General features: G+C 46.5%; 2 protein-coding genes across 4 annotated transcripts in view; one reads left to right on the top strand and one right to left on the bottom strand.

Annotated features, from left to right (window-relative positions):
- SCNN1D (sodium channel epithelial 1 subunit delta) overlaps positions 1-8,244 on the bottom strand; it is a 75,834-nt gene extending 67,590 nt beyond the window's left edge. Inside the window, exons 1-2 of one of the 2 annotated variants that reach the window (XM_061600890.1) lie at positions 8,173-8,244; positions 207-344 (exon numbers count right to left, since the gene is read on the bottom strand). The gene's annotated coding sequence lies outside the window, so the exon portion shown is untranslated. Of the gene's footprint in view, positions 1-206; positions 514-8,172 lie in introns of those variants that run through there. The other variant, XM_061600889.1, reaches the window with a different exon arrangement.
- UBE2J2 (ubiquitin conjugating enzyme E2 J2) lies at positions 5,006-21,496 on the top strand. Of its 2 annotated transcripts, none has more exons than XM_061600893.1 (7): positions 5,006-5,221; positions 11,831-11,961; positions 12,714-12,754; positions 14,046-14,148; positions 15,159-15,297; positions 15,446-15,526; positions 17,569-21,496. In XM_061600893.1, exons 2-7 carry the CDS (start codon positions 11,831-11,833, stop codon positions 17,863-17,865), a joined length of 792 nt encoding a protein of 263 aa, XP_061456877.1. In that variant the 5' UTR covers positions 5,006-5,221; the 3' UTR covers positions 17,866-21,496. The 2 variants fall into 2 exon arrangements, with proteins under 2 accessions (XP_061456877.1, XP_061456878.1); XM_061600894.1 differs by lacking the exon at positions 5,006-5,221 and adding an exon at positions 5,380-5,450.
- Positions 21,497-22,922: the final 1,426 nt, after the last annotated feature.

Raw genomic sequence — 22,922 nt, 5'->3', positions numbered from 1 at the left:
AAAAAAACCCAACCCAACCAAACCCTGGAACGTCTAGACCTCAGCCACCCATTCAGTTGTATGGAATGAGCAAAAGGGCTCCATTCACTTAGATGGAATGATGAGGAAAGACTTCAGCTGCTCTAAGCAAGCGTCCTGTACTGCCTGTATTTGCCTGGCCTTATAGTATTATTATTTTTCTTTAATGCGAAGAAATATTTACTTACCTTCAACTCCGGTTCCTTCCCAAGATATCAGGCTGACCTCCACATCCAGAACAGATTCCCGCGGAAAATGGCAAAATCCCGGCTTCTCCTTTGCTTTCGTGGATCGCATCCATCCCAAGACACCACGGAAGCTGGATCCTTTTTTCAGAATGAAGAGGAAAGGCTGTCATGTACTGTAATTCATTTGCATGAGGGAGAAAACAAGTCAGGAGAGGTGTTGAAACCATCTTTGCGAGACAAGTTTAGCTAATAGCATGCTGTCATTAACGCTGAGATTAAAATACCGGGTTGGTGACTAGAACCAGCAGAGCAGCGTTGGATATGGGAACAGCTGGGCAGTGGAGTTGAGAAAGGAAGTGGATTGGTTAGGAAGCCAGCCGTTTTGAGTGGCACCGCGTGATGACAGGTGATCACCCTGCCGATCTGGTGCAGCAAAGGAGAACAGGCCACATGGTGTAGTGATGGCTTCCTACTTGGATTGCTTTGAAAGGGGATGGGATAAATTCATGGAGGATTTGGTTTATTGGTGATGATGAGAGATGTGTGAATAGGTCAATTTCGGCTTCGCTCCATTTGTAATTATTTCCAATTTTATGTTCGGTTCTTCACATCATCTTGTGAATTATTATCATTATTACTATTATAAAAATCATAGAATTTTAGAATAGTAGAGTTGGAAGGGGCCTATAAGGCCATCAAGTCCAACCCCCTGCTCAATGTGGGAATCAAATCAAAGCATTCCCAACAGATGGCTGTCCAGCTGCCTCTTGAATGCCTCCAGTGTCGGAGAGCCCACTACCTCTCTAGGTCATTGGTTCCAATTATGTCATCATGTAAATCCATCAACATTTTGGTGCAAACATATATATACTTTTTTAGTATATTTATTGGGGGAGGGAAGAGAGAGAAAGAGAGAGAGAATATACATTTTTGTCTGAAGAATATATTGTGTTAAGTCCGTAGAACACAGCAGAACAAAACATAATACCAAACATTAAAACCTTCCACACAAAATCAAAAATCACAATTAAAACTGATACACAAAATGTATGGATCACCTCCAAATAAGCAGCGCCTTGCATGCAACTTTACCTAACAGACAGATTTTCCCCCCAGCTATAATTCATTTCTGTATATTATTTTCACGGGCGTATGCATATGTATGTGTTTTATTAAATTTATATTCCGCCCTTCCTCTCAAAGGAGCCCAGGGCAGCAGACACATTTGCAACAAAAATGTGGTGGGATTCATGTGGCTCAAATGTGTGCCGAATGTGCTTTAAAAGTATGGTGTGGATTGACCCTGTGCTGGCTGGAGACCTGCATTGCAAAATGCGAAGAACTGCAAATTTTGAAGGATCGCTGTTTCAGGTTGCAGATTAGTTCAGAAAATTGAGAATTAGGTAAATTGGCCTTGAGAAGAACTGCATAAAATCTCCCCCCCCCCGTTTGTAGGGGCTACTAGCCATGATGGTAAAGTTCCACCTCCACTGTCAGAGACAGAATGCAAGGAAAGTTCCTCTCGCACTCAGATCCTGCTTGTGGGCTTCCCATCTGGTCGGTCGCTATAAGAACAGGATGCAGGGTGTGCTTTTGGCCTGATTCAGCAGGACTATTGTTACGTTATTTGCAGAGAAGAGATCCAAGGGCAATAAACAAAGTGACAAGTCCAAGGCAGTTGCTACCATTGGGTGTTTTAAATTTAGATGCTATAGGAGTTGTCTGAAGAAATAATAATCCAGGTTTCTCTCTCTCTCTGCCACACAAAAATAACAAAACTCCTTAATTATATGTTATGATTTAGACACTGCTTTTCATCCCCAAAGCATCCTGTCTAATTGCTTGCCTTTCATCTCACAGAAACTTAACAAAGCACCTCAGAAACCACACAAGACCAAAAGAGTCCAGTCACACGGGGAATTGTCTGCAGTCAGATGAATTTTGCACACCTTTCCCTCTGATGTAATATGTGCAGCCTCAGGACTGGGACCGGAATGTGGCCCTCCAGGCCCTGGGACTCTCTCCAGGCTTCATTTCCTCTGCTTTGCACCTTCCCTGCACATTTTTTGCCTAACTAGAAAGTCTCCTTGAACTTTGATCGTGCCTTTTGTTTGGATGGAGAACAGGGAGGGGTGTGCAAATGTATGTAGAAACTAGCATGCCATGCAAAGGAGGGATGGGTGAGGAATTCGACCGCATCGTTCAAATTTGCACTTTGAGAAGTGCAGCCGTCCTTCAAAGTTCGCACTTATTCGAATTTTGCAATGCAGTTGGCCAAGACGTTTACAAAATTGTGTATGTTACGGGCAAGAGTGCACAACAACAAATATGTGAGTAAAAAAAACATACAAAAATGCATTATATGATGAGGAATGGCTTTCAAAAATTTATATGGCTCTTAATTGTAAGCAAAACCTGTACTGCAAAATAAACAAATAAAGCAAACGTCAATAAAAGACAAAGTTAAAATCAGGTTAAATGTGATGTTGATATGATGATGATAATAGGTTGCTATTTTTGCACACAAAAGGTTTGTTTTGGAAAGGAGTGCATCGTGACATTACAGCACCGAAAATAACGAAAGGAGGGGGAGAGCGTTGTGCATGGCAATAGTCAAGACAAGGGATGGAGGAAACTTGAGCTGTTCCACGCAGGTGCACAGCACCAGTGCGAGTAGCAGTTGATATGGAAGCCGTCAATATGCCAGTCACCATAGATTTAATATTGAGTGGAGTGACAAGGCCTCTATTGGCAAATTAGGCTTCCTGGTTACTATGGACGCCTTTCCCTTTCTCCTTAGAGAAAAGGTTCCCCAACCTTTCCCCTCACAAACTACTGGACAATTGCTGCAGGTCTTGGGGTGGACCACTTAATGCTTTTTCTGACTGCTGTAGCAATTGGAATGAGCTTTGCTAGATGCTGTGTGATTTTTAATTGCATTGTTATTGCTTCTTTTATGGCTTTATGTTCTATTTTATCGCATCACAATTTGCTTTCCATAAAATTCAAAGTGTAATGCAGTAAAACACAACATAAAAATAAAAGATGCAATAAAGATACAAGTAAAAAATCGATATGAATATTTAAGATGGACAACCCACAGACCACCTGAATGGAGCTTGTGGACTGCTAGTGGTCCACGGACCATAGTTTGGGAACCCCTGCCTTAGAGGATTCAGAGTGGCAGGGGTTTATGTTTGCCATAAAATCAGTTCTGAAAGAAGAGGAAAGTGTGCCTCTTTCGAGATGTTTTTTTTTTCAGTGTGCAAAATTACACTGTAAATGCAAACATATCACACAGTGATTGGCCCCTTATTGCGGGGAGGCTGAGATGCAGACAGAATGGTTCACAAGAACCCTGGAGTTTAATGCCCTGTTATTGGAGCCAAGGAGGTCTAAGACTCTGAGGGGCTTACGACGCCCTGCAGTAGTCCCCTGCTATTATCCGCAATTCGCAGATTGGGAAGACTGAGGCCGAGAAGGGCTTTCAACAAACAATGTTGTCCCCTGTTGTTGTTACTGTAGTTGCTTATTTATAGCTATTTATTTATTTCATTCAGGCCTGATGCCAGCAGGCAGCCAGGTTGGGCACTGGCTGAGGGCCCCTGTGGTTTCCGGGGGCCCCTGTGGCTGGGCATGTGTAACTCCTGCTCCGCGATCCATACTAGCATCAGGTCGTGGAGCATGCGCCCTGTGACCTGATGCTGGTGCGGAGTGGAAGCCACCTTCCCAGGCACTCCCCTGCCATCAGCTGGCCATGCCACTTCCTGCATTGCCAAATCACCGCATCAGCATGCTGCATGTGCATGCTTGCTATCACCCAAGACACCCCCACTACCATCTTGGGTGACAGTAGGTGTGTATGTACAGCACACTAATGAGCTAACGTGGCTGGGCCCATTAGCCCGCAGTGCCTAGGAGCGCCCGCCACAGCCTGGTGCCAGCGCTGTTATCAGGTGTGGGGAACCTTTGGCCCTCCAGCTGTTGCTGAGCTATAGGTCCTAGCAAACATGGCCAATGACCAGGAGTGATGAGAGTTGTCATTCAGCAACAGCAGGAAAGCCAAAGGTTCGCCAGACCTCGTTTATTTAATAAACATAATTAAACTGTTTGCCTTTCTGGTATGTTTTTTATTGATGGTCTTTAAAAAAAATCTAATGTTTTATTATGGTTGTGTGACCCTCTTTTTGCTCAACTTTTGGGAAAACGGCACACAAATTTCAGATCAAACAATTCAAATCCTCAATAAAACTAGAAATCAAGAGATGCATGTCATTCTAACCCTTTTGCTATCTCTACTGCCACACGCCTTCTCAATGTATTTTCTTGTCTACCTCTATGCCAGATTCATGACTACCTCATAGAGACAAGAAATGGAGCAGAGTGACACAGCCGCTCCAAACATCCAGCGTCAAAACGACAAAGCCGCCATTTTGGATGTTGTTCCCTCAGGACTCCGAGAATTTGGCACCTCTGTGGTGAAACCCCTCAGTATCATTTTCATGAGGAGTTTTTTTTTCCTTTAAGAGTTTAAGACGCCTACGGAAGCTTGAGTGATTTGGGGTTTTTTTGCTGTTGCTGAAATGTCACATCACTTGGGCGACCGGTACATGTTTATAATGATAACACAACTTCCGTTCTGCACAGGAAGTGGCGCATGCAGCCCTGGAGAGTGACACTCTGCGGTGTCTTGCCTCCTAGCTCCAAGTTTCTTCCGATCTCGATAGTCCGGCAGCCGGCCAGAGCGTCGCCTCCAGGAAACGCTCCCCTCCTTTTCTTCCCTATCACCGGAAACGGAAGTGGGTGGGGACATAAAAAAGGGGGAAGCCGGTCTTTACTTAGGCCTGCCTTGGGCAGCCATCTTGGAGGGTCGCGGCGGCGGAGGAGGGAAGAGGGTCTGAGGGACCCACCGAGACGTCCAGGCTGCGAGGCTGACTCCGGCGCCCGCTCCCCTCCTTCCCCTTCCCCCCCACCCCGAGGCCTCGCAGGAAGGCCCTGAGACCCAGCAGGAAGAGGTGAGGAGAGGAAGGAGGCAGGCCGGGGAGGAGGGAGCGGGGGTCGCGCCGAGGCTCATGGAGGAGGAGGAAGGAGGAGGAGGAGGAGGAGGAAGAGGGTTGGTCTTTTGCTACTCGGGGATGCAGCTTCTGCGCTGTGGAGCAGGAGAGCCTAAAGCCTTGCTGGGCCACAAAAAAAGACTTGCCCCAGTATCCTGTTTCCAGCAAGCCGCACGCCAGCCAGGTCCATGTAGGCAGCGCTCTCTCTCTCTCTCTTCGCCCCCCAAATAGAGAATTTTTTTTTATCTACAGCCTGGGAAGCTGCTTTGTACTGAGCCAGGGCAATGGTCCATCTAACTCAGGACTGTCTGCCAGCAGCAGTTTCAGACGGGGGAGGTTCCCAGCCCTCCCTGGAGATGCTGCCGGGGATTGAACTTGGGGATCTTCTGGACGCAAAGCGGATGCTCTCTCACAGAACCGCAGCTAGGGAGCCGCATTCTACTGAGTCTGGCCATTGGTCCATCTAGCGCAGTATTGTCTGCACTGACTGGCAGTGGCCCTCCAGGGTTTCAGGAAGGGAGTCTTTCCCAGCCCTCCCTGGAGATGCCGGGGATTGAATTTGGGACCTTCTGCATGCCAAGCAGGTGCTGAGCCACGGCCCTTCCACACTCATCGTAGGAACATGAGCAGTTGCCTTATACCGAGGCAGACCATTGATCCATCCAGCTCATGTTGCCTACACTGACTGGCAGTGGCTCTCCAGGGCTTCAAGCAGGAAACATTCCTAACCCCACGCGGGAACATTTCAGCAGTGCACCAGCCAGCTGCCTGTGGGGAGCCCACAATTACTCTTGTGTGCAGGGCTGTGGAGTCAGAGTCATGGAGTCGGGAGCAATTTTGGGTGGAGTCGGAGTTGGTAGAAATGTACCCACTCTGACTCCGGCTTCAAAATAAATTTTGATTGATGAATTTTTTAAAATATAAATTCAAAATGTCAAAGAAGCTCCCTATGAAGTCAGCTGTAGTTGAGCATTTCACCATAACTCAAGATGGAAAACATTTTTTGTGTCAGTGTATGACACAGGACCCAGATGAAGACAAATGCTGTGATGCCAAGGTTATTTATTTATTTATTTAATTACATTTCTAAACCGCCCTATAGCAACAAGCTCTCAGGGCGGTGTACAACAAGATAAAACCACAATTAAAATACAAGCAAGTGTAGATTATAAAACATATTAAAAACAAAATTAAAATACAACGAAAAATAAAAAATACAATAAAATTAAATTTAAAATTAACATTAAATTAAGGTTAAAATGCCTGGGCAAAGAGGTAGGTTTTTACCTGGCGCCGAAAGGATAACAAAGAAGGCGCCAGGTGTATCTCATCTGGGAGGGCATTCCATAATTCGGGGCCACCACTGAAAAGGCCCTAGATCTAGTTGCTGATCTCCGGGCCTCCTGATGAGTTGGGACCCGGAGAAGGGCCTTAGCTGTCAAGCGCAGTGAACGGGTAGGTACATAGCGGGAGAGGTGTTCCATCAGATATTGCGGTCCGATGCCGTTAAGGGCTTTATAGGTAAGAACCAACACTTTGAATCTGGCCCGGAAACATATTGGTAGCCAGTGCAGTTGGGCCAGAATAGGTGTTATATGGTCGAAGTTCAGCGCATATTCAGGCAGCGATAAAAATGCTCCTATGAGAGCTTCCAATTTAAACAGACATTTACAGCGCTTTCCAGGGCTGTGGAGTTGGAAGTAATTTTGGGTGGAGTCGGAGTCGAACAGTAGAAAAATAGAGGAGTCGGAGTCGAAGGTTTGGCATACCGACTCCACAGCCCTGCGTGTGTGGATTGATTCTAAGTGGGCTGGTGGACATGGTAGTACTGTTAAACCTCTGCTTAGTGTTATGGGTTGTATTCACCTATGTCTTACTCAGAGTAGACCCATTAAACCTAAGCAAGTGGTGCCCATTAACTTCAGTGGGCCTACTCTGAGTAGGACTGGCATTGGACACCACCCTGTGGGTTGTTTTCATTGTTGGTCCTACTCAACGAGTAGACCCTCGGGTCCTTGGGCTAAGTGTGGCCCTCCAGATCTTTCTGTCTGGCCCTCGAGCCTGTCCCCAGGCTGTACCCTCTTCCCCAGCTGCGCTGTCTTGCTCTCTCTCCACTCCTAACTGGTTCCATTTTGCACTCCTCCTCGGGTGTTTTTGCCTCGCTGGAATGTGCCCTTGAACTCTGATCCAAGCCTCTTGCTTGCCTGGGTGAAGGATAGAGAGGGCTGGCTTGAGTCTGTATAGAAATCAGCCTGTTGTATCTATTGTGTTGACTCCTCTTACCTCTGCTCACCACTGGGACATGGCTCAGTGGGACATTTACCCAGAAAGGAAAGTGGCCCTCGGGTTGAAAAAAGTTCTCTGCCACAGGTATAGACATTACTGAGAGAGATAGACAGATGGTCTGATCTGGTGTAAGGGCAGGTTCCTATGTTTGCTTAAGGTTCCATACATAGTTGTCATGATTGGTCACTGTTGACAGAGCTGTAAATTTATCTAATTGCTTAAAAAGCCTCTGCAGCTTGTGGCAATGAGTTCCACTGGTAATCCCTGTGTTTGTGAAGGAAGTGCTTTGATTGAATCTCTTGTCATTAAGTGTTTGGCTCACCTATTTGCGAACGAGGCATTGTAGATCAACCCCTTCCTCCTTAGAGAACTTTTGTATTGCTTTGGCAAAAGACCTTTACTGGATCAGACAAAATGCCCATCTACTTTAGCACCCATTTTCCCACAGTGGCCAACCAGATGCCTCTGAAAAACCCGCAAGCAGGATCTGAAGCGCCCTCTTTGCTGTTGTTCCCCAGTCACTGGTGTTCAGAAATGGCAGTAGCATATAGCGACCATGACTAGTAGCCAGTTCGTGACTAGTAGCATGACTAGTAGCCTTATCCTCCTCTGTGAGTTTGTCTTACCTCCTTTACAGCCATCAGAGCCAGTGGTTGTCACCATATCCTGTAGTGGCGAATTCCATAAAGTGCTGCCTCTTGGATTAATTCTCAGCACATGACACATTACCAGTTCCTTTTTCAGCTGTGAGTTGGGCTGGGCGTAGTTCACCCCAGGGGTGGCTAGTGCCTGTTGGGACTGGTGGGGCGGAAGGCAGGGAGACCAGCAGTAGGTGGAGGCGCAACCAATGACAGGTGGAGCCGGAACCAATGCCACCCCAAATTGGTTGTATAAAGACAGACTTGAGGTTTGTGGGCAGAGCCCCATTTGCCCTTAGGGTAACGTCCACCTAGTCAGTCTGCTTCCCACAATGCCCAGCCCAGAGGCCTCTGGGAAACTCCCTAGCAGGCAGGAGAGCAAGAGTTCTCCCCTCCATCAGCACCTGGTATTAAAAGGTACACTGCCTTTGTTCGTGTAGGTCCTGTTCTTGGTTCTTAGGGCTGACTTCTAGTGATCAGCCAGCTCCTTGCAAAGTTATCTAATTCTTTTGTTAGGCCATAATAACTTCCTTGCTAGGTCAGACCAGTCTGTCGAGTCTCACTTCCTGTTTCCAGAAGTGGTCATTCAGACAACTGAATCATGAAAGTGACAGCCTTCTGTGATTTGGTCTTTCAAGGTACATTTCCTCTGCACCTGGAGGTTCGAGTCCTGGCAAATTGACCGCCTGGCTGGGTCAGACCAAAGGGCCATCTAATTCAGCAGCCTGTTTCCCGCAGTGCACAGCCCAGATGGCTCTTGAGATGCCCACAAACAGGACATTCACACACACACAAAAACCTCTCTCGCACACTTTAGTTACCAACATGTGGTCTTCAGAGGTACACTGTCTTTGAACATGGAGGTTTTATTTTGCTGTCCTGGTGAATAGGTGGGAACTTTGACATGGACGTGGGCGGGGGGAACCGGACCCTTAAGGTTCCCTTTGGACAGTTTCTGAATGGGAGGGGACAGCCATGGATTAGCGCAGCTCATTTTTAGGCTGCATGCACATCCTGCCTCCTTTCTCCCTCCCCCACGCCAAAAGAATCCTGGGAACTGTAATTTGTTAAGGGTACTGGGAATTGTACCTGTGAGAGGGGTAAAGTACAGTTTCCAGGATTCTTTTGTGGGGGAAAATGTACTTTAAATGTGTCGTGTAGTGGTTAAGGTACTGGGCTATGACCTGGGAGACCATGGTTCGAATCCCCACACAGCCATGAAGCTCACTGGGTGACCTTGGGCCAGTCACTGCCTCTCAGCCTCATGAAAACCCTATTCATAGGGTCGACATAAGTCAGAATCGACTTGAAGGCAGAACATTTTCATTTTATATATCAGTAACAACAATAAGGATGCATTCAGACAGTATTTTATTCTGTTTCCTGACGTTTCCTTACATGCTGATTTTCACGTTTTATGTGATCTTTTGCACGATGTAAAAACCACTTCTGGAAATTTAGTGGAATCAAATGGAAGTTTAGTGCTTGCTTTTGTGTTAATTGCTTCTAGAAAAAAATCTGTTTGCAACCCTGGAAACCCAGAATATCACAGGCTTTTTGCAGTATAAGTTTCCCATGGTTTGAATGGATTATGCCTCCACCACTCCCGTAACAAAATTTGGGGTGGTATTCTGGCATACATAAATGCACTTGTGTATAAAGTGCGTGTGTGTGTGAGAGAGAGAGAAACGCTTAATGCTGTTGTGTCGCACCATGCCTACTGGTGTGAATGAAATTTAGCGCAACATAGTGGTATATTGATTTAAAAAGAAAAAAACCCCAGGGTTCCGTAACACTATAGGTGCAGTATGAAAGGAACATTAGAAACCAGGACAGAAGCGCTAGCATATAGTCAGGAGAAATCACAATAAATCTCACGTCTGAATGCCACCTAAGTCATTGTGGGTGCAGAATCTAGAAAACGCTAGCCTAAAACTGTCTCTCCTTCTCCCAAACTTGAAATTGGTAGCTTGTAACCAAGTACCCGCCATATGCTGGTGGATAAAGAAAGGCCGGGGAAGGAACTGGCAATCCCACTCCATATATACGGTCTGCCTAGTAAACGTCGCAAGATGTCACCCTAAGAGTCGGAAACGACTCGCACTACACGTGCGGGGACACCTTTACTTTTTTTTAACAAAGTTTAGAAGGTTACCTTCCCATCCACCCCCTTTCCCTCAAAATAGTCCTTGAACTTCTGTGGGACAAGCCAGGCTGCTTTCTCCCCCGCTTCTTAATCTTTATCATGCAGCTGGAGCGAGCAGTCTAACCCCAAGAGTTTACTTGGGACATTGCATGTGAGCGTGGCGTACTTAAAAGTGAACTTTTTTTCTTGACCCTCGATAACCAGTGTTGCACAAGGGCACGTTGAGCCTCTTCTCTCCCTCTTTCTGCAAGGCCAGAAGCCACGGAGTGTAAAAATTAAGGCAAATGTACTGCATTGGTCTGAAGGATTATCCTTCATGTCCCTTGCCAGCAAAGGGCCTACTCGTTGCACCCTTGGCAGAATGCTTTTCATGTTCATTGGCTGGCCGCAACAAAAATATTATCTTTGCTATAAGTGTTCCCTCCATGCTGCTGTTCCTCCTCACCCCAAATGCTGGTGCTTGGATTTGTCTGCAGGTGACGTCTGGAGCTGGTGCCATATTTGATTAACTGGCGATGGTACGGCTGCTATGAAGAATGCTGCTGTCCTTTTGACGGCAGCTCTCTGGTGTCACCGGAACAGGGATCCTTTGGATCTCTTCTCTGTTGCTCCTTGTGGAGAGCTTGTGCAAAGAAAGCATAGAGAGAAAAGTTCTTTTTTTCTCTCTCACGATACTAAAACTTGGTGCTGTTGGATGCAGCTGAACATTGGAAGGCACATGACAGGCAAAGCAAAGAATTTCTTCATGCAGCGCACCATTAAGCTCTGAGATTTGTTCTTCCAGGAATTAGTGATGGCCACCAATTTGGATGGCTGTAAAAGAGGATTAGGCAAATCCAGCTATCAGTGGCTACTAGCCACAAGGTCTATGTTCTCCCTTCGCTGTTGGTCAGTGTTCTGGGTAGACCTGCTGTGCCCACCTGCTTCCTCCTTCCCTGCAGTCGCTGGTCCCCAGGCCGTTAGAGTGGCAGCATTCTTTCTGGTTTGGCAGCGGCCGATAGAAGCGTTGATGAAGTCTCCTTTCCCTCCCTCTTGGTCCTTCCGCTGCTGCCGGTTGCTGTCGGCTGTGGCAGAGCAAAGAATGTGGGTGTGTATACAAGTTAAGTCAGCTGAACTGTGCCGGCAGGAGCTGCCCTGCCCTCCTGGCCTGGATGTCGTCAGCAGTTCTGCTCCTGTGAGGAGGGGGAGACTGCTTCCATGGAGGGACTTCTCTTTATCAAGGGGAAGACAGCCAGAACCCATATCCCTGCATTCACAGATTATAATTTATATAATTTGCAGATTATAAAATCTGTAAATTTAAGAATGTTAATTGCTTTTCCCTCCTCCCTCCACTTCCGTTTTTCCTCATGTGTCGTGTCTTTTAAAGATTGCGAGCCTGAGGACAAGGAGGCCTTCTAAGATGCCTTTGTTTGAGCAAGAGCCTTTTTGGCTGAAAAGGAGGAGGGTTATAAAATGCTGTAAATCATAAATAAATGTGTTTTTCTTCTTTTTCATCAGATGAGCAGCAATAGTAACAAGCGAGCACCCACGACAGCCACCCAGAGACTCAAACAGGACTACCTGCGCATTAAAAAAGACCCAGTGCCTTATATATGTGCTGAACCTCTACCATCAAATATCCTTGAATGGTAAAGAATGGGAGCCAGCGAGGCAGTGTGGGCGGGGGGAGGATCACGCTGGTGCCAGAACATCTGGGCTGTATTCTGCTTGGAGTAGACCCGTTGAAATGAATAGAAATGCCTAACTTAGGTCTGCTGATTTCAGCGGGTTGTATGCAATGGTTGTCCTTCTCAAGAGTAGGCCCATCAGCAGGTTGTATGCAATGGTTGTCCTGCTCAAGAGTAGGCCCATCAGCAGGTTGTATGCAATGGTTGTCCTGCTCAAGAGTAGGCCCATTGAAGTTAATTGACGTGCCTCCCGTATTGCTTATTTAATTTAGTTGGATCCAGCCTGATGCTTCTTTAGAGTAAAGGTGCGTTTGACAGACTCCTCAGATGATGCAACTGTTATTGGGGAGACCATTGCAAATGCGCTGTTGGGCCCGGCCACAGTTGACCTGGTCGGGCATCTTTCATAAGAATCCCAGGAGACAGCTAGCATGGATCGCTGCGAGAGCCCCTTTATTGCCAGAGTTGGACTAGGTGATCTCTGAGATCCTGTCCAACTCCTATATTACTGTGATTGGGAAATCAACCAGCTCTTTATGGTTAACACATTTGTTTTAATGTGTCCAGTACCTGCAGGACTGGCTATAGCAAACCTGTCTTGAACTGGGAATGTGATTTGTAACTTACTTCTTCCTGTGTGTGTTTCTCACCCCTCCATCCTCCTTTCTTGGAAACATATCATGTGCAATACAATCTTCCCTTTGTTCGTTTAGGCATTACGTCGTACGGGGACCTGAGATGACTCCTTATGAAGGTAAATCACAGTTCATAATAATAATAATATTTACATTTGTATACCGCCCCATAGCCAAAGCTCTCTGGGCGGTTTACAACAGTTGGCATTTCAAACGGAAAATAAAATCAATCGGGACTGTGAAGTCAACAAGCCTTCCTCAGAACGTTCTAACTTCATGAGCGCTTGCAATTGGTGCTCTTGACTCGTGTTGTCGCCGGTGGTGCTCGTTCACTTCCCCCTTCTCTGTTTGTTACCTAAAACATTTTTACCTCTTTCTTTGGCCAAAAATAATTAAAAAGTACAGTTTCCCAGAGTGACTTGCAAATATCAGTGGTGGAGTGATGTAAGTGTCACTCTGTTGATGTCGGGAGGCTAGCCTAAGCAACAGGAGAGACACTGCAGCCCGGTAGTCGAGGTTGCATTGCACCCGTAATGATTTATTGTAATTGATGAAGGTATTTTTGTTTTGTTGTCGTTTGTGGATATTTTGTCACTATGATAATATGTGAAATGGATACTTGAATTTTGCCACTTGTTTCTTTTTTGTTATGTTTTGAATGATTATAGGATGGCAGTGGTGGGTTTTTTGGTATATTTTGTCATTTCTATGGTTGTTAAACCACCTTGAGTACAGTAATATAGAAAGGCTGTATACAAACTAAAAATGAAAATCAATAAGGCATTCTTTGCCCTCAGACTCTCGCTCTTAAAAGACATGACATGAAAGGAGAAGAGTCTGGGAGGGAGGAGGACTAAAGCAAGTGCAGGGATTTGCTCTTAGTTCTTGTAGTGAAGAAATCCAGCTGGAGTGGATAGATTTGAAGAGGAGTCAAAAGGGAGAGCCCCTGCAGTCCAATCTTTTCCCACTCCTATAGCTGCTTCTTACTATTGCGGCATGAGAAGCTTTGCAGCAGCTTCTGCAACACGTACCAGTTGCTGGAAACCGCAGGAGGGGAGAGTTCTGTGTGTGCTCAGATCCTGCTTTGGGACTTACCAGTGGGGCATCTGGCTGGCCACTGTGGGAAGATGATGCTGGACTAGATAGGCCACTAGCCCGATCCGGCAGGACTCTTCTTAGGTCCTTATAAAACAAAGCCGTTGGCCGCTGCTTCCATTTTTATGTCCTTAGGCCTGCTTCATGTTTTGACATGGCCAGCGTAATTAATGTCCAGAGCTATAGTTTTTTGGAGGGAGGGGTGGCTTTAAGGGGAAGGGTGCATTTGGATTTTCGTAAGGGGCTCACCAGACCGCCCACCGTTGCTGGTAAATGACTAATAAGGGTTTCCTCCCTGCTTTCCCAATGTTTTAGGTGGCTATTATCACGGGAAACTAATTTTCCCCAGAGAATTTCCTTTTAAACCTCCTAGTATTTATATGATAACACCGAACGGAAGATTTAAATGCAACACAAGGTAAGTAGTTCTCTTTAACATCTGCCCCTCCCCCTTTGCCTTTATGGCCAGCGACTTTAAAGCAGAGCAACATCCAGTCTGGGTTTTCAAATCTTAACGCGGGGTCAGGGGGTGGGACGATGCAAGGTCAACCCTAAGCACTCTTTTTGCCCCGCTCTGCTGGATCCGCTCTGTCGGATCAAAGCTGGATCTTGAATCCTTTTTGCCAAAGGGCTTTTCCTTTGCTATATCCGTGTGCGAAGCTGGCTTTTGCGGAGTTGATCCCTTGGTCTGTCTCAAACAAAAGCCGCATCAAACCACTTTAAACAGTCCTGGCTGCCCCAAAGAATCCTGGGAAGGGTGCTGAGAGTTGCTAGGTGACCCCTATTTCCCGCACAGAGCTACAATTCCCGGAATTCCCTGGGAAGGAGGATTGATTGTGAAACTGCTTCCCAGTGAGGTGCCTCAGTCTCTGTCACTATTCACTCTGTTGAGGGATTTCAAATCTCTCCTCTTCACCCAGGCATTTGATGGCCGAAGGGGGACTGTTACTGGCAAACTGAAGATCACTGATGAAAGAATGTTCTCAAGCTGTGTTTTACAATGCTTTCAACTGTGTTTTAAACTTGTAATTGTTTATTGGAGTGTTTTTAGCCTGCTTTTCTTTTTCTTGTTAAATTGCTTTGTTTATGGTTGCTGCCCTGGGCACGTTTGGGAGGGAGGGTGGGATATAAATTTAATAAATATACTGCTATTTTTGGAACAAGAGCTCTGTGAGAGGAATAGGTAGTCTCCTAACAACTCATCACCCTTAACAAACTACGGTTCCCAGGATTCTTTCACGGAAACCATGACTGCTTAAAATGGTATCACACTCCTTTAAATGTACGTTCACTCGGGTCGTAGGGGCACTTGCCATCTCCTAATCAGGACTGTTTTTAGCATCTCGCGCACCTTGTTTAGACGTGGCGTACGTGATTCTTTTGTGAGGCTTATTTTGTGTGTGTGAATGCATGTGCTTCCCCTTGCAGGTTGTGTCTTTCGATCACAGACTTCCATCCCGACACGTGGAATCCAGCTTGGTCAGTCTCGACCATCTTAACAGGCCTTCTTAGCTTTATGGTTGAAAAAGGTCCCACTCTCGGCAGTATAGAAACGTCGGAGTTCACAGTAAGTAAACCTCTCAGGACAGGAATCTGCTAACTTTAAAAAAAAAAAAAAGCTGCAGAGGCCCTTAAGGGTGCGTCTGTTTTTACAAAAATGCTGGCTCCAAACTCTCTGTGCTTTTTCTCCTTTTCTTCCCTCTCTCTCTCTGCAGAAAAGGCAGCTTGCTTCCCAGAGTTTAGCGTTCAATGTCAAAGACAAAGTCTTCTGTGAATTGTTCCCTGACGTGGTAGAGGTAAGGCCGAGCATTTGGAAGCTGGCGTTCGTGGCGCAGGCGATGGATTTGTGGAGGGTCAGGATGTTGTCAGCTGCTAGGCGTGTTAGCTGTGTCCTCTCTCTATTATCGGAGGCAGTGTGGGAAGACATGGTTGGGCTTGGGTGCTGCTTGTGGGGTTTTCCCTGTGCATCTGGTTGGCCGCTGTGAGAACCAGATGCTGGACTAGATGGGCCAGTGGCCTGATCCAGCAGCCAGGCTCTTCATATGAATTCATAATCTGTAAATGGCCTTGTTTATTTTATTATTTATTATTTTATTTATACCCCGCCCTTCCTTCCAGCAGGAGCCCAGGGTGGCAAACAGAAACACTAAAAACACTTTAAAACATCATAAAAAGACCTTAAAATTAAGTCAAAACAACATTAAAAATATTGAAAAAAAACTTTAAAAACATCTTTTTAAAAAAAGAGTTAAAAACATATTAAAAGCAATTCTAACACACAGACACAGACTGGGATAGGTCTCAATTTAAAAGGCTTGTTGGAAGAGGAAAGTCTTCAAAAGGTACCGAAAAGATAGCAGAGATGGCGCCTGCCTAATATTTAAGGCCTTGGCACTAATTATTACCAATCTCCTAACATTTCTTGATTATGCTTTTAAGCCCTACTTTCTTCCAAGGAATTTGAGGCAGCTTGCTTAGCTATGGTAGGAAAAGGCATATTTGGAGATGGGATGGGGGACGGACAGAATTTTGACCAGGGAGGAAATGCTGTTTTAATCTATCAGAAGGTCCTCAGTTGGCTAATTGGTCTAACCATTGCAGCTTTTTTTTATTTAAAAAAAGGCATGCTGTATGTGCCTATGCACGATTGCCACCTGCAGTTACTTTGTAGTAGAAGCTATCTGAAGGGAAAACGGGTTGCACGTCTAGAAGTTTGCTGGTCCTAGTGCAGTGACCAAGAGGCTTTGGTTCTGCATCCTGCGCTCTATACCCACCGTAGGAATCCTGTTCCAGCATCACTTTTGGTACGTGCCTGATGTGGAATGGTTTCCCTTGAAGGCACGTTCATCTATAAGCCCATTGATCTACATATGTAGCAGAGCCAGTGGGTGTAATGGTTACAGTGTTGGACCTGGGTGACCAGGGTTCGAATCCCCACTTGGCCATGAAGCTCACTGGGTGAAACTTGGTGCCATCCGCTGCCTCTCAGCCTAATCTACCTCATGGGGTCGTTGTGAGGATGAAATGGCAAGGGAGAGAGCCATGTACGCCACTTTGAGCCCCTTGGAGGAAAGGTGGGATAGAAATGTAATAAATACATAAATGGAATGACTTAGACCACTTCAGACTTCAGGTCACTTATTTTTTAATGTTCCCTTATGTTTCCATATATATATATATATATATATATATATATATATATATATATATATATTTAAAAGCACATCTCCCTGCAAGTAGAAAATCAGCATAGGAGGGACAGGGCTGACTAGTATGTTTTTGCCTGAAGATCTAGCTTTCTGTTTTGTGGAGTAAAGGGGTAGCTTCTTTTATAGGGAGGAGCATTCCAAAAAAAGACATCTCTCCATAGTTAGCTGTATGTTCTCCACAGGGATGGGGAACCTCCACCTCCACGTTGGCCCTCAAGCCTATCTTCTCTGAATCATGATTGCTTGTCCATCAGCGGGGATCAACCCTGCTGGTGCTGCTTCGCCACCATGTTCTCTGTGGGCATGCGCTGGCAAAGCAGCCAGCAGGATTGAACCCTCCACTCATCATCTGGCGAGCCGACTCTCCCTCAATCTGGTTGGGTGCTTGCTTTGAGTCAACTTTGGCAGGTGGGCAGGATTACCTGCCTGTCAGTCAGCCGACGTCATGACATCAGACGATTGACTGGTGGGCAGCCCCACCCCACCAACCAAAGTTGGCCTGGGTGGGGACGTGTGTATATGTGTGGCGATAGAGTCCTGGCCTGCTGGGCCCCCAAAGTTTTGCCATCTCACATTGCCACACTTGTTAGATGGTCCTCTCCGCTGATCTCCTGTCTCCCCCATCCTAGGAAATCAAGCAGAAACAAAAGGCGCGAGAGGATCTCCACAGCCGGCCTCCAACCCTCCTGCTCCCGGACGTCGTCCCCGACGGGGAAGCCGCCCATCACGGCCAGAACGGGCTGCCTCTCCTCAATGGGCACGTCCCATTGGCTGCCGCCGCCGCCAACAACCACCCCGGCCTCCAGCAGGCCAATCGGAACCACGGACTCCTGGGCGGAGCTTTGGCGAACTTGTTTGTTATAGTCGGCTTTGCGGCCTTTGCCTACACGGTGAAGTACGTCCTGAGGAGCATAGCGCAAGAATGAAGCGCTTTCCCCCTCTCTCCCTCCCCCCCTCTGGTTCCAAGACCAAAATTAGCGGTAGCGGCAGGAGGGGAAAAAAAAGAAAGAAGCATATGGGACATCCTAAGTATCATATTCCTGACGCCGGGATAAATGCCGCGATTTGTACAGGTAAAAACAAAGCATACCAATTTGGCTCATGGGTTTAGGTTGGGAGAGAAGAGAAGCCCTTTCAGATTGGAAGCAAATGCAGTCGGGATGGTGGCGGCGGAGGAGAAATGAGTTGATTCTTGTCAGGGGCAAACCCCCTCCCTGTTAAAACCAGCCAAGACCTAAAAGGTTTCTGCCCCCTCCACAAAAAAGTGGAATTTTTGTTATTTGTCGTTTTTTTCATCAGCACAGAACCACTTCTGAAATTCTTAAGACTGTGTTAAGTATTCATGTGGAATCACACATGGCAAGAGATGCTGTGGGGGTTCCCAGTGGCATAGAAGCCAGGGGTGGTGGCAGAAGGGGTTGTGCTGTGCTTAACCCTCCCATCCATTGCTGGCCCTCTGCATTCTGTCACTCTCCCCTCCACTTCAGTCTTGTTTTGCCTCATTGGAGCGCAAATCACATCTTGGAACTTCCGGCCTTGTGGAGGGGTGTATAGAGGAAAAGCAGAGGGGGAGGGGGAGGGCAGAGGAATAGTAAAATATGTTCTCTCTCTCTCGCCCCCCCCCAATTTTCCCTTCCAAATGCTCGACCACAACTCCTGTCACTTCACAGGTTGGTGTTTGACTGCTGAACGCAATCGTTCTGCTGCTAGACCAAGACCTTGACAAAGCGTTTTGTGTACTGCACCCTTGTGTGTGTGTGTAGGGGGTGATGATTGGTCCTTGCGCCTTTATCTCCCTCCACCCCTAAGAGCCTTGTGGTTGCAAATCACCGTTCTGGGAGAGTAAGGTCGCCAGTTTCTTTCATCCATGGGAACGATTATCTTCCCCTGTCTCAAACAATCATGACAATCTGGGGGCCTTCTTCAGGGTCGGCCCACTGTGGTTTTTTTTTAAGTGTGTGCACATTTTCTTTTGTCTTACATTGTCACAATAATGCAAGGTTCTGTTGTTGTTGTTACTTAATTCTGGCCTCCAGCAACTCTCACTCTTGCCAGTTAAAGCTGAAAAACTTGTCTAATGAGCGGTCTGGCTCCAGGTGGTTTTTCTATTTTCATGCTGTGCGTTTAACGGAGAGTTTTAAAGTCGGTGTTTCTGTGTGTTTTTGTTTAAAACCTCCCTGAAACAGCTGCTGTTAAAACACCGTGCAGTTTAAGGTTGCAATCATGTTAGTGTTTTTTGTTTGCTACGGCCACCAGGTGTTGCTGTTCAGTTAGAATACTCCTGTCTTCCTTTTTTTCCCAGAAAAAGAAAATTTTAAAAATTAAAAATAAAATCCAGAGCGGGGTAACTTCAGAAAACTTTCCAATGAATTCCATTGGCGCTGGGTGTGTTGTGTGCAAAGCCACCTCGAGGAGTGCGATGGGGATTGTGCGTGTGCCTTTCCTGAAAAGGCCTCTTAGGTGGGGTTTATTTTTTAGAAGCAGGTGACTGGTTTGCCCTTCAGACTTTGATAGGAGAGAGGTGCTTCTTTTTTGCTCAGGCTTTAGGACTGTCATCCTGCTTGTCCCTCGGATGTTTTGTCATAAGTGGGCGAGCGAAACTATAAACCAGGCGTGGGGAACCTTTAAAGCCCTTCCAATGTTGCTGAAGTACAACTCCCATCAGCCCTAGTAAGCATGGCCTGTGGCAAGGGATGATGGGAGCTGTCGTTCAGCAACATTGGGAGGGCCAAAGGTTCCCCGCACCTAGAGATGTGAAGGAAAAAAGAGGAACAATTCAGGGGGGCAAACTATCTCCCCCCCCCCAATTTTTCCATTTTTTTTTAAACAGGGAGAAAAATAGTTTTCTCCAAAAATTTCCAGGGTTTTTTTTTTTTTGAGGGGGGAGGCTTCACAGCTCTGCTGACACATGGGCTAAAGCAATCTTAATGGAAGGGTGAAACTTTCTCTAGGCTTCATGCCCCGCAGAGCCCTCTGGTTTATGCCATTTTGGCCTTCCCAGAAAGCCCATTTCTTAGCCTGCTTATACAGCTGGAGCATCCGGTGACGAATCTTCTCCGGGTTTTTGCACCATTTCAGGCTGCAGGTTGGAGTGGTGCCGTTTGTTTTGGCAAGTGCTGTCCCATGGAGGGCAAAGATTCCTTGTGTGTAGAAAACTAGCACATTAGAGCAGGATCCATTTCAGCCTTGTAGAAGGTTGTGTGTGTGAGTGAGTGAGAGACACAGAGAACTCAAACATTCAGCAGACATGCGCATTGTCTGTCACAGCTAGGGGAAGCACTGACCCCTTGATTCTGTAGACAGGTATAAAGCAGCTGATTGGCTGCATTTTAGCCCCACCCACTCAATGTGATTGGGCCCTGCAAGGGCTTGGCAGAAGTGGGTGGAGCCCTGGCGTTCGCAACCACTTGTCTGATCATCTTGGGAAGATGACAGTTAAGTGGCCCAGATTGTTGAAGCAATAGCCTGGACCCTACATTTTAACACAGGTGTGGAGGCACCTTTGGCCCTTTGCTGAACTACAACTCCCGTTCTCCCTGGGCATTGCCCATGCTTGCTGGGGCTGATGGGAGTTGTACTTCAGCAATAGCTGGAGGGCCAACGGTTCCCCAGCCCTTCTATAACAGAATATCTTGCAGGTCAAAAAACATGTCATGGGATGTCTTGTTTTGCCTCATTGGAGCGCAAGTCAAATCTTGGAACTTCCGGCCTTGGGGAGGGGTGTATAGTGGAAAAGCAGAGGGGGAGGAGGAGGGCAGAGGAATAGTTACATATATTCTCTCTCTCTCCCCCCCCCCCGCCAATCTTCCCCAAATCCTTTGCCTCAACCTAGAGGTGATATCTGGTGCCTTTTCCTAATTTCCCGTGGGTTTCTTTAAAAAATCACCGGCTTTGCAGTAACGAGAGTTACCAAAGGATATCTGCAAGGCCGAAAGGCTCTTCTAGTTTTAAAACCTACTTTTGTTCTTTCTAAAATGTTTGCCATGGCTCAAACAAAGGCCTTACTGGATTCTAAGAATGTGATATTCCCCCTTTCTCCCCCTCTTTAAAAAAAAAAAAAATCTAAGCTGCTAGTTTCGTTCTAAATATTTTTTTATTTAAATTGAAACACCCCACCGAACGAAGACAAGGTTTGATTCCTGGTTCCGCTGGATGGTTTGAAGTAGTTGCAGGTGGCGGGCGCCAAAGACAAGTGAGCCGCGTTAAACCCATGAGCCACGTAGCTTAGATAATCAAATAGTGCTTTTGATCAATTGATCTGCAATAGATATGGAGTTGTTGAAGCTAACAGGATAGATCTATACGGTGGAAACATCTTTGAAAAAGAGACCTAATGGTGTGTGCACGGGGTGGGGGCAGATGGAACTTGGTAGAGAATGACTTAATATCTATTTATAAAACACTTTGGAGATTCTGTGTTTGTTTTCCTCCCCCCCCCTTTCTTCCTTTTTTTGATTGAATTTTATTTATAATCGTTCTTCAAGTCAGCCTCCTGTACGTGCGTTTCATCTGCTCTTGCCACGAGAAGATCTTAAATGTATCTCTTGTTTCTACAAAGGCGTCTGGTCTTTCTGTTACAAGAAGTGTGGTGTGTTTTTCTGTCTTTTTTTATAGTTCCAAGGAGCATGAGGGCTTGCTTTAGGGCTGTGTGCTGGATTCATGCGAAGCCAAAACAGATTCGGGGGGGGGGGACGGGACGGGACCAGGCTTTGGCCTTACCTAGGTGGAGACAAGCCCTGGATCACCCCAGGTCGGGCCTTCCGGAGTGATCTGGGGATGTCAGGTGAGGAGGAGGACTTTTGGCCGCAGGGGAACCATGGACGCAGTCAAACTGAGCAGGATTGGATCCAGCTGGTGAGCAGGGGGTTCAGTCCTGCAGGCTGCAGGCGTCTGCTTTGGCAGCAAGTTCCCCACAGGGAATGCACTAGTGGGGAAAAAAAACAGGCAGTAGAACTGAATTCTCCTTCTCTCTGCAGTGCAATCAGGAGGTGAGGGGAAGGAGAGACAACACCTCCTTGCTCTGCCCCCCTCTCCCATCCATATATCCTTAATCCTAATTAAACATTAGCCATGTCCCGCAAGTTGTTCCAGGGCCGGATCTTGGTCGGGAGGCTTCCCTATTTAGTGTGTGCATCTATTCTAAAAACAGTGGCTTCCAACCTGACTGTGGAGCACAAAGAGCTCTCTTGCAAGAAGGGTACAACATTTGGTGTGTGTGTTATGTGCCTGCAAGTCGATTACGATTTATGGTGACCCTATGAATCAGCGACCTCCAAGAGCATCTGTCATGAACCACCCTGTTCAGATCTTGGGAGTTCAGGTCTGCGGCTTCCTTTATGGAGTCAACCCATCTCTTGTTTGGCCTTCCTCTTTTTCTACTTGGTTCTGTTTTCCTCAGCATTATTGTCTGTTCTAGTGAATCCTGCCTTCTCATTATGTGTCCCAAAGTATGATAACCTCAGTTTCATCCCTTAACTTCTAGTGATAGTTCTGGTTTAATTTGTTCTAACACCCAATTATGTCTTTTTCACGGTCCATGGTATGTGCAAAGCTCTCCTCCAACACCACATTTCAAATGAGTTGATTCTTTTCTTAGCTGCTTTTTACAACATTTGGAGAGCGCTTCATTTAGGGGAAAAATGGAAAGTGAGTAAAAATGAGACACGATAGTGGTCTGTAAAAGTAGGTATACCATGGAGAGAAAGCACTTTTCTCCAGTTTTTGTAAAACTGGAATCGGGAGATATGACACCACTCTTCAAGTCCTTGAAACATTGCCACACAGAGGATGGCCAGGGATCTCTTCTCGATCGTCCCAGAGTGCAGGACACTGAATAATGAGCTCAAGTTGCAGGAAGCCAGATTTCGGCTGAACATCAGGAAAAACTCCCTAACTGTTAGAACGGTACGGCAATGGAACCAAGGACCAAGGAACATGGTGGACTCTCCATTGGAGGCATTCGAGAGGCAGCTGGACAGCCACC

This window comes from Rhineura floridana, chromosome 18, assembly GCF_030035675.1.
Source record: "Rhineura floridana isolate rRhiFlo1 chromosome 18, rRhiFlo1.hap2, whole genome shotgun sequence".
Lineage (NCBI taxonomy): Eukaryota > Metazoa > Chordata > Lepidosauria > Squamata > Rhineuridae > Rhineura > Rhineura floridana.
This window is presented reverse-complemented; position numbering and strand designations above follow the sequence as displayed.

Coding starts and splice junctions, on each gene's coding strand:
- UBE2J2 (XM_061600893.1), top strand. CDS start 11,831: ATGAGCAGCAATAGTAACAAGCGAGCACCCACGACAGCCACCCAGAGA. Junction 14,149..15,158: donor AGATTTAAATGCAACACAAG/GTAAGTAGTTCT, acceptor TTCCCCTTGCAG/GTTGTGTCTTTCGATCACAG. Junction 15,298..15,445: donor TAGAAACGTCGGAGTTCACA/GTAAGTAAACCT, acceptor CTCTCTCTGCAG/AAAAGGCAGCTTGCTTCCCA.